This window comes from Chironomus tepperi, unplaced genomic scaffold, assembly GCF_022539635.2.
Source record: "Chironomus tepperi strain 1889 unplaced genomic scaffold, CSIRO-AGI_Ctep_v1 contig_219, whole genome shotgun sequence".
Classification (NCBI taxonomy): domain Eukaryota; kingdom Metazoa; phylum Arthropoda; class Insecta; order Diptera; family Chironomidae; genus Chironomus; species Chironomus tepperi.
Genome location: NW_027226341.1, coordinates 1,922,339 through 1,934,560, shown reverse-complemented (window position 1 = coordinate 1,934,560; position 12,222 = coordinate 1,922,339). Strand labels below are relative to the sequence as shown.

The following is a 12,222-nucleotide window of genomic DNA, read 5'->3' as shown; positions in this document are numbered from 1 at the left end:
TTTAACTACACATTAGGCACAATATGAAAAAGTTGAAATTAAAATATTTTAAAATTCATTTTTCACTTGAACGTACATATTTAAATGGGAGGAAGTGGCATTAAGGAAATATAATCTAAAGTAGGATGTAAACCCGAGCGACACAAATGAAGAAGGCTTTCCTACTGCAGCTCAAAATATTTATGTGAAGTTGATAAAAGTTATTAATTGAAGACTTCAAAAACTCTATGGCAGAGACTGCTTCATTTGTGCCGCTCGGGAAAGTGAAAGAAATGTTTATATCTATTTAAATATGAAGCTTCTTTATCAGTAATCTTTTCCTCCTTTTTTATTTTCTACTTCGTCTTCACTTGTATGATGATTTTCACCCCACTTATTCCTACTCGGCTATGAAGTCAGGAGCCACATAAATCAAATTTCGCATTTTTCATTCAGCAAATGTTTTTAAATACTAAACTTTGTCTGTGTTTGTGCTTGCGTTGCATTAGTTTCATCAAATTTGCGCAAGGTGCCGTGTAGCAGCTATTTGAAAGTCTACAGAGTTTGTAGTTCAAGTGGATTTTATATGACGGCTTTGTATCACTTGCGAGTGTGAGAATAGACCAAAGATGGAATTTAGATATAGTTGATGACTAAAAACCATCGAAAACCTATTAATTCCAAAAGCATATCCGACTATATTTTCAAAATAGGTATGTAAATTAGATGAATGTTTGTATCAAAGCATTTTGTTTGCTTTTCAAATTAAGTTTATTTTTCATTATGTCATGATATAAAACAAAATATTTTAAACTATCAATTAAAGTTTACATATGAAAAGTCTTAAGCCCTAATCAGCATGTCTTTTAATTTTATTGTTTTTGGTCTTTGAATTATTACCAAAAAAGTTCATTCATAAAACATTAAGATAAAGAAAAACATTAGTTATTTTTTCGCTCTGCATAAATTTTCAATCAGAATGGTTAATTTATGGTATCGCTACACGCATTATATAAAATATAAGAAATAATGTCCATATAGGCTCATCAAACGATATTGAAGTTTTCTCTGGAAATTGTGTGCGAGCTCATAAATTTCCCTTCATGTCGCGTGTATTTTGAATTATTTTTTTTTTTATAAAAAATATATACGATGAAGAAGTAGAAGCCTGAGTAGAAAGAAGAGATAGAAACCCATAATGTCGAGTTGACTGTCAGTAATTTGTATTTATTAGCATAAATTTACAAGATATCTATACAATATGGGTTTATGTATAAAAAGTAAATTACTTCATTCCAAATCATATCAGTACACCCAATAATAAAAACTAGTTTTAGTGCCGCATGAAAGCACATTTTTAGATTTTATTTATAAAAAGCTAGTAATGTCATTGACTTCAACTCAGGTAGAAATTGACTAATCTCAAATGACTTTTTCTTCAATTGCATCTTATATGTCATAATTTGCATTTTTAAACCATTAGTATTAATTTAATCCTAGACCCCATTACTGAATATAATCAATATTGTAAAATTATAGATGAATATTGACACTTATATAATTTCATTATAAAAATCAATAAAATTGGTATTTGATACATTCATATGGTATTCTCAATATATTTTAAATTTCCTTTGATATGCTCACCGCATGTTATACATCAAAGTGTACTCAATCAATAATGCACGCTCCTTTTTTGGCAGCAATATGAGAGAATATCTGTTTGTATTTATGGTAGAAGCATTCCATAAAAAAATTTAATAAATTTTTTCCAAACTTTTAATAAAATGTTATATTTTTTCGCATTATTCGCAGTGACTGGTTGGCGGAAATCTCAAAAATGATGATTTAAATCAGAGGTGGGCAATATTTTATCTTTCACGGCACACTTTGATGGTACACCTCGATCGAAACCGGAAATGGTAAACGGGCCATGAAATATCTTAAATTTTTTCGCGACACACAGTTTGTCCATCACTGATTTAAATTAAACAAACCATGAAATTGTTGCGTAAAGAATTCTTTGATTTTGTACGATTTGTTTTGGTAAGTGACAATAATCAATTATTTATAGTCATGTTTCATTAAAGAAAGCATTTCCAATTATTTAGAGACAAATAGGGCAATGAACTAGTAAATTTGATTAAAATTATAATTTAAGTTAAACAATAAGACAACCAAGAAAAAGATAAAATTTTAATTTTTTATAGATATATCACGTTATTGGCATTAAACTAGAAATTCTACGGTCTATTAACACTCCACTACATAAATACTGGTTTAAGCGAGGAAAATTTATTCGCAAATAAATTAAAACATAAACAGCCTTTTTTTTCTTCTTTGAAGTGGCAACTTTGAATAAAAAGCGATCATAAAATGTGCTATAAAATCTGCTTCCGAGCATAAAATTGTAAATATGTATGACAAACCTAAAATCTTGTATTCCTCCTACGTATTAACAGGGTATAATGAACCAATTTTAATATTGTAAAATGTAAATATCAAGCAGCTCTTGATAGACATTAGACAGAAAACAATATGACAAGGGAACAAATGTAGACAGCTAACTGTTGTGAGTAAAACAGCGCAATAAATCTTGAAAATGTTAATCCTTTGTAGTTTATGAGTGGCTGTTGAAAACGACATAATGGTCAATACAGTGAATTTATCTATCATAACTGTAAATGATTATTACACGAAATTGAATAAATTTAAAGTCGCTTTTATAGTAACTGAAATTAATCCCATTATAAAGTATTAACGATGATTGAAGTATGAAGCATAAAGCACATATAGTGTATTCAGGGGGGTCTTGAAGGTCAACTTCCTCTGCCTTTTGGAAAATATTTTCAATTTTTCAGGATTTTTCGTGAAAAAATCCAAAATTTTTGCATTCTATATTCTTGCTACACTCCTGCCATAGTATAAGGTTGACAGTGTTTGAAAATAAGAGGAAATGGGAAAAAAAGTTTATCTCCGGTAGGTGTTACATACGTCTAATCGAGTTAATTATTTAATTACATGCCTCGCACATTGCAATACCTCATTCTGTTGCCGCCAGAATGACATCGAAATGAAATAAAATAAGTGAAGAGACAGACGATGGCGATAATTGAATGTACAAATTAAATTTGCATTTCTTGCCTTAAGGTGGTTTTTATTGGCTTTAATTTTCATTTCTATTCTCCTCCTCCAATCTTTGATTTTAGTTTCAGAATTGATTAATTTTAATTTATACTCTGATTGAATTTTTTCGCATGCTTTATTTTTTTTATTCAATGCGTTGTTTAGCACATAAATCAGCATTCACGATTCAATTTTTCTCTCTCTTTTTGCACGGATATTCCACAACCTATGACTTTAATTTATTACGATTCGCTATTTAAAAAAAGTGCTAAGCTATGTGTATTTTGATTTGAAGTTTTTTTTTTCTGCATTAAAGGTTGATTGAATCTTTTTTTCTATGCAGCAATAATTCACAAAAGTTGAGTTACGTAAGTATAATCAAATATAGAAACAAGCTTTACTATTTAAATAAATGCATTTAATTGATTATGATTAGCGCAATGGAATTGATCATATCAACTTTATTGGATTCGGTGTGGTTAATAATATAAAATATTTATTCCATTTACCTCCTATCTTTTATGCATTTATAAAATAACATTGCAATTACTAAGCTATTCAATAAATTATTTTAAAAATTATGTATTTATTATATAGTTATGATATTCGATGGAAGTTTCACTGCTTAATATGCTTTTTTCTGAATATTTTAAATTTTGCATTTGACCCGAGTGACACAAATTGAGAAGGATCCGCCACAAAACTTTAAAGACTCATCTTAACTTCCTTTTATTAAGGCCTATGGAAGCCACCAATTTTTATCGTCCATATGACTGCCAAATCATTTGTGTTCCTCGGGCGATATTAATTTGCCCAAATAGTTTTACTACCATATGCTTTATCATTTTAAATTGATTATCAATGGTGCATAAAAAATACTATTTCGCATGTGTGTATACAGTAAACAAAACCAATATGAAAGCATATTGAAATGTTGAAAATAAATTATCTGACAATATTTGTAGTGGCTGCTATTCATATGCTTCACAACACAATTATCATAATTTATTTGGACATGAGATCAGCATTTGGTTTTGCTTTTCAAATTAGCAAGGAAATAAAAATTTAAATTTTTGGCAAATGTTGAACATAGAAAAAGTGACATCTTTTAAAGAAGAACATTTTCAGGTTTTTACAAATTTTAAAATGTAAAATATCAAAATCTATTAAGAGGCCGTTCACTTAATACGTTTACTTTTTAGGAGGAGGTTGTTTTTTGCACAACATAATAAGTGGACAGCCCCTAAAATGTAGGCATAAAATCTTATTTTTTAAATGATATTTCAAAAAATTGATTATTTTTTGTTTTGACCACAAAACGAATAAATTTAAAAATGTATGTATACATGCTGATTTTTCGTATCCTAAAAATGAACGTCCAAAATAAATAGCCTTTTTCTCACAAAACCGCAAATTCACATCCACTGAAGATAAATTGTAGAAGCATGACTTTTCATAATAAAAAAAACTTGTACTTAGGGAGTAAAAGAAATAAAATGAATAAAAAGAGTGAATGAGATTTTTTCGGATGTTTTTTTAGGATATTGAAAACAGAACTTATTGGATTGATTTTTCCTTTTTTTCATTGATGAAAATTGTTTCATTCAAATTTTTTCATGTAGCTTAATGCGTTTGTTTATATACCTTTACATTATTACTGTTTTCATTGTTTCCATTGAAAATTGGAAAAGTTCTTTCGGAAGACTAACTTAACATCTTTTGTGTACTTCCTTCTTATAAAGTATTATATTAAAAATTCCTTCCACATCTCTTCTTACTTCAAACGACTGAAAATAATCATTTATGATCTCACTATATGAGTAAGTATACAGGAGATAAGTGTGTGATTAATTGCAAACCATTTGTTTTCTCATTTGCTTGCTATTCACTTTTTACTATTTATATTGTATAAAATATAAGGATAAATGAGAATAATGAGAAGGATGTACGATGGAAATGAATGAAACCTGCTAACATGTCAACACCTCATGACTTTATTCGACATTTAACATCATAAGATATACTTGCAAATCATCATCAGTAATAAATGTATAAATAAAAGTAACATATTCGTACTTATATTTCATAAATAAAAGTGAATGAATTTGTCAAGGTCTAACTTGACTTTACACAATTTAAAGCAGAAATCAATCCAAACTAAATTCATTTCTGATTTTTTTTTCAATGGGTCAACGACACAATAATAAACTTAATTTCTACACAATCTCTTTTATTATATTTATTTTGATTAAAATTTTTTACGACCGTTCCAATATTCATGATTTTTATTCAAGAACTTATAGCAATCCATTTGAGGCTTGTTAAAAAATCGTTATATTTTTTTAAAATTTTTATTATTTTTAATTAAACAGATACCCACACTTAGGGGTCATTTATTTAATACGTTACGCAAAAAATCGATTTTCTTTTTGTTTAAGTTATTACAAAATCGAAGGCCCTTTACATACTCCCCAAAAGCGAACGAAATTAATGAACGATCCCTTAAAGAATTTAAATGATTTTAATACTTTGCTTTGATTGTGATAAATTGGAAATACAAAATGAACTTAAAAACTAATTGGCAGTATTATTAAAATTTGATATGAAATAAATATTTAATTTTTTGTTTCTATTGAGACACGTGCTTAGTTATAACATCTTAAAATTGGTAGAAAACAGTATTTTCATACACCTACATAGAATACCAAAAGAGAAAGGAAAACGGAAAGCTAAAAGAAAAATTCAATTTCCTTCTCAATCATAATTCAAACCGTAGAAGAAGCCTCTAAATTAACTCAAATTGTTTACTTAAAATCATACAAAATTGGTTCTTACGATCTGCCTTCTTTCGCTCCTATTCATACTTTATTCTTCATATTATATTTTTCCACTCAAAAGAGCATGAATTGTACAGCAGATATATAAATATAAATCCTTGTCGACATGATGATCACATTCAAGCAAACATAACTTACATAAGTAACATATATAAAATTCACACACTTGAATTCAGTTCGTGTTTTGCTTCACATTTTCGTATAAATTTCTTTTCCTTTTTATGTTTCATTCTATTCTTTCCCATTTTTCTTTTTGTGCGGATATATTTGCTTTAGTCAAACAATAGAATTAAACAAGGCATGATAATTTTTTTTTTGAACTTCAAACTGCTTCAAACCATCTTTACTCAGATTACATAATTTTAAATTAAACTTTGAGTAATTATGTCGACATGAAACATTCAAGACATTTTTTAAGTATTCCTCATGTTAAAATGGGTTGAAATCTCATTAACCCGAAAAGCACAAGCCTGTTAATCGATTAAACCGAATCTGGCACAAAATTAGAGTTTCGTCGGCCTGCGGTTGAATTTTTGAATGATTAACTGATTTGTACTATTCGCAATACTTAAACAGACTATAAAATATCATCAAGCTACCCACTTGAATCTATCCCATGTCCCAAAAAGCATTCCCGAGCGAAACAAATGAAAGAGGCTTAGCAACTTTAATGTCAGTCAAATGGACGTCAAAGCTCATTGTCACTCGGGATACAAAAACCGGGAAATTAAAAATTCAAGAATGATTCTCCCTAGAAGTTAAAAACCATGAAAATTTTATTGGAAAAAAGAATAAAATTGTATCACAATTGTCAATATAGCACACTATAGACTCTTAGCTATTAACAACAAAAGCAACATAACCAACAACATTATCAATATCAATAAACATGTGTATTCAGCTGTACAACGACCAACCGCACTATTTACAATAAATGTAACAACAGCATAGTCTAGAATGGACAAAAGGAGAGAAAAAAAAATTGTCATTTCTTGCACGAAGAAAAACTTTATTTCCTTGAACTTCATTCAGTTGTGTAAATTGAATGACTGGTCATAGATATTTTAAGAGAAAAGAAAGAAGAAGTATAAGGAAGAAAAGTTTTAAAAAGTTCGAAAATAATGTAGTTTCGGGCAAAAAAAAATTGTGAACTTTCTCATTGTTAGTTTGACGAGAGATGAATCTTGATCTAATTGCTATGCTGTAATCGTCTGTGTTGTTTGAAAATTTCTTATTGGTGTTGTTTATGCTTTTGATTTTGCAAGCAAATCATGTCCTAACTATGAGTGAAAAGGGTCGGTGATTTTCATATCGGCTCACAAATTTTTAATGTAGCATTAATTTTGAGATCCGTTCCTACTCTTGCTCTTAAATTATTTTTTTGTAGGAGTGAGCTTTCCTTTAAAATAAGAAAAAGTCAAAAATAGGGGAAATTCGAGGTTTGAAAATCAGACGAAAATAAATCTTCCAAAAACATCATGCAGAATAATGTATAATAAAAAGAAGTTGATTCCATAAAGCCCAAGCTACAATTTGAAAAGAAATTGAAAATTATCAGAGCGAAAATCATTTCTATGTTATATTTTATGTGAATAAGACGTTAATTGAGGATATTTTTTGACTATTTAGATCCATGTCTAAATTAGACAATATAGCAGGAGGAGATGGAGTTCAAAAGACGAACGATACTATTTTAGTATCAAAATATTTAAAAAATAAACAAATCATTTTGACGCATTTGTTTAAGAACAATTAAATCATAAATCATGTATGTATACAGACTAAGCATTAACTTACTAAATAAATTGAAAATCAATAAGAATTCACGCTTCAGTAAATATTTCATGTAGATTCCCCATAAAAATTACTGTCTAGATATAAATTATATTAAGGCAACACAGAAGTTATACGGCTAAATTGCTTGCATTAAGCTATAAAATCATTGCATTAATAATTTCAGCTGTTTACTTGACGCCGCTAATTAATGAAATTTAAAACAGTTCTAGATCAATAATGACGGTAAAGTGAACAATATGAAAAATTAAATTTGCAATTCATGCAGCATCTGTCAAAAATTTGGCAATCAATACTGATCAATACAATTACAGTTGTTTATGTTTTCAAGGGGCCGTTCACCTATTATGTAACGCTCTTAGAGGATTGGGGAGTCAAGATTTCGTTATTTCTTAAACAATCAAATTTTTTCTATGGAGATTATGTTATGAAGGATGGATAGAGGAAGTCAAAAAGTTGATTTTTCGTGTTACGTAACAAGTGCACGGCCCCCAACAGAGTCAAAATTTGCTCTACACAAAATTCCATTCAAAAATTTCTTTTCCGAGAATCTTGAAACTGTATACATTGTTCATACATACTTTTGACCTTGAAAAATTTCGCATTTCTAGACCTTCTAAAGTATACGCCGCCGTTCAGTTAAATGATATTCATAAGAAGATACAATAACACACGAAGTGTGATAGAATAAAATGAGAGAAAATAGTAATAACAAAGCTACAAATGCGTTTTCATTTTCCAGACGTGAGTACAATGAAAACATGTCTTGAATAATAAAAATAAAGCAAGAAAATGAACAATTTTTCTTCCTCAACAACAGCGTCTAACCAACATCAGCATTTTACGCTTGACACGAGGGAAAAAGCCAAACTAAAGGAAAATAATATAAGAAATGAGAGAAATTTTGTGAGATTTAACAATGAGGATACATTAGTAATTTTTCTTTCAGTATTATGTATATTCGCTTTTATTTCTTTGTGGCTAAAATTCATGTAAAAATATTTTGTCGACTGACTTTCACAGTGAAAATTCAATTCCCAACAAAGCATCTCATTATGTTGACGAAAGAAGAAACTAAAGCATTCATCAATTCAGTATAAAAAAGAGAGCGAGAAAAACCATCGACAACGAAAGCAGATAATTTCCGCTATAGACTCGTGGGGTTGATTTTTTTTTCTTCTTTTCCTGGAAGGCTTTTCATGATACTTTTTTTTATGTATTCAGTTCATTGTGTTTCTTTCCTATCTCTGTACAGTGAAAAAATTATTTTAATATAAATTATATTTCTAGTAAAAATCGATACTTTTGTGCAACCAAACGAGTGTGTAAAGATGATGCCACAAATTCATATACTTAAGAGTTTTGTAGCATCTTTATGTATATAACACAGTGCTGTATAAACTGTGTACTGGGTGGTTATTTTGATGATGGATATTCATATCCTGTCTGCCCATCAAGACAAGGCTTTGAAAGTCAACACAATGCACTTGAAGATGGTCAATATAATCCAACACAGGTGTGTGCAACAAACTCAATCGCAAGAAAAATTAAAAATTCCAGAAGTTGGATGTTTTTTAGAAGATTTCTACGACTGAAGAGTGATTCAGAAAAGTTTGAGCAACACTGAGATAGTTGATGTATGCACAAAAATGATTTTTAAATGAAAGTTTATGAAGAATTTGCAATTTGTTTTAGAAATGTTTGCAAACATAAAGTTTTTCTTCAATATAATATAAATTATGATAAATTCATTAAGTTTATGCAGAAGAATATTTCAAGATTTAATTTAGTTATATTGGAGAAATTTCCTCTCTTCTTCATCTATTATTGGAAGCATTTAAAGTTCTAATTAAAGAAACTTTGATGATATTGATGAAGTGGTTTTTTGTTTTTCTCCACTTCCAGTTTACAGGTTCCCCTTTCAAGTGGTCTAAACAAGTTCTTATCGAAACTCTTTCCACTTGAAATTTTACTTTATTTCCGTACGATGATGCATTTTTACAAGAACTTGTGTCTGGTCTGCATTTATTAACTTAATTATTTTCAATAAATTCTTAAAACTATTTCTAGAACTGTATTCAATAATTTTGACGTTTGGAGAAATGTAAGGAGGAGCTACATAGACAAACGATCTGATATAATCACTATTTTAAGCTCCATTAAGATACTTGACACATTTTTCAAAGCGACATAATTTTCCTAAAAGCATTTCATCTCTTAAAGTAGTGACAAATTTGCACAACTGATTGCACAATAAGTGTACAGATCTATACGTGAAAAAGAGTGAATTTCAAATTATATATACATGTATTTTACTGTATTCTTTTGTTTCTGTTTCACATTTAATTTAATGAGAATGACGAGGATAAAGTGAAAAGATTTCATTTAACTTATACCGACTACGAGAATCAGTTAGCATAGAAAAATACAGAGAGAAAGCTCACCTGAGTAAAATGCTGGGACCGATTAAATGGATTTGAATTGTTCTGCTGTGGCTGTTGTTCTTGTTGATGGTTTTGTTCCTCACAACATTCTTCACATTCAGTTCCATTGTTGTAATACTGCGGCGCATGTACTGTTGTATGGCTCGTAACATTATTATTTGTAAAATTGTGTATTGTTACATTATGTCCATTTGCTTCACGATCTTTTACCAAATGACTACGTTCAATAGCAACATTATCACTATCACGTTCCATTTTGTCATTAAATGTATTCTTTTCTTGCTGTCTACACCACTTGTCTTCTTCACGATCACGATATGTTGTTTCAGTTGGCGATTGAGTTGATTTTATATAATTATAATTATTTATATTATTAATTTTGTAATAACTGTTGTTATAATTTAAAATATTTTGACTATAATTCGTTCCATTACTATAGCTACGCGCATGTTGTCGATTATCATAATGATTTGATACTAAATGATTAGTGGAGTTTGCTGCAAAATTTTCATATTGTTTTAATTCATATAAAATATCTTTAGCACTCGAATGATTTATGGTGTTACAGTTGCTGCTAGTTTGATAATTTAAGTTATTTAAATTAGTTATCAGTTGGGGTTTTTCGTACGTTCGCCTATAGTAATCGAAATCTGCGTTCTTATAATTATTGGAGTTATCGTAATACGATTGTTCGAGGAGTTGTTGTGTTGATCGTTGTTGAAGTTCTCTTCGTAATTCTTCTTGTTGCTCTTGAAATTGAAGTTCCTAGAAGTAGACAAAAAAGGAAAAAATATGAGTTTTATGATTAAATTTCCCACACACATTTTTTATTTCTTCTAAAATCATCATTAAAGCTTCAAAGCTATTTATACAAATCTAAAAAAGGTAAAGAGAAAACCCATGTTTAAAAGTTTTATTCTTCTTCCGTTCTGTTTGGTTTCTTCATGCTTAGGCAAAATAAATGACGGTCAACAACTTTTTTTTATCCTTCCTTTTCTCCCCTTTTTTAGTGATAAATTTCGTTTGCAATTAAGTGTCCTTTTTCCTTTTGACAATGTTTCACTGTCGAGAAGTGACGGATGTGTATAGACAAATGGCAAAAATGAAGAGTGTGAAAAAATACACATCCTTTTTATTCTAGATATTATCTCGCAAAATAGCCATTTTTTATATTTTAAATTTTTTTCTCACATGCATAAAGGGAACGTTCACTTATTACGTAACGCGAGCATTCAAAATCTTGATTGCCCTCCTAAGGACACTAAGAAGAAGCCGTCCACTTAAAATCGAATAATTGACAATTGACCTCCTCCCTCCTCTTTCGTAGATTAACGGACGTAACAAAATCTTGACCCCATCTCCAAGAGCGTTACATAATAAGTGAATGACCCCTAAGTGAACGACCCCAAATATCATTAAATAGAGAAAGAATGTGTACATTTGATTGCAATTTTATTATTTTTAAAAATAATGTTTCGATAGCAATTTGAATGTTTCTAACGAAGAAAAATCAATAAGTTCATTCATTTCCCAAAAATATATTGCAAAATATTGCATTTACATAAATACAAGCTATGTATATTAATTTCAAAATTTTATCATTTTCCCAAGTACATATTTCCTTTTTTAATTTAAAATCTCATTTCATTAAACGAAACGAAAAAGTTTTCAATATTGCGACAAGAAAAATATCCTCTCATTCAACTTTGTTTATTAAGGAAATGAAAAATATATAAAATATATGTTTGTGGCAGATGTGCAGCGATACGGAAATGAAAAGAGTTTCCATCGACATAATGTGACTGCCCTCATCTCAAGTTTCATTTATCCATTAAAGTATTGAGCAAAAAGTTAGTTTTTTTTAATGTATTTTTACTAAACTTTAGTAGATTAACATTAAAGACTTTCGTTAGTTTTGGTAAGCATGATGAGAATGTTGATGATGATGATTATGAGGGGAAGGAAAAAGTTTGTACATAAAAATGTTATTTGACTCACTAACTCATTTCTTAGTACTATTTATTTATAACAAGACCAGCACA

At 29.2% G+C, this 12,222-nt stretch overlaps 1 protein-coding gene across 1 annotated transcript in view; it reads right to left on the bottom strand.

Annotated features, from left to right (window-relative positions):
• The window catches only part of LOC139090747 (facilitated trehalose transporter Tret1-like), a 76,939-nt gene that overhangs the window by 10,518 nt on the left and 54,199 nt on the right, over positions 1-12,222 (bottom strand). The window contains exon 3 of the mRNA XM_070640550.1: positions 10,181-10,945. Within this exon, the coding sequence (XP_070496651.1) occupies positions 10,181-10,945 (765 nt within the window). The remainder of the gene's footprint in view (positions 1-10,180; positions 10,946-12,222) is intronic.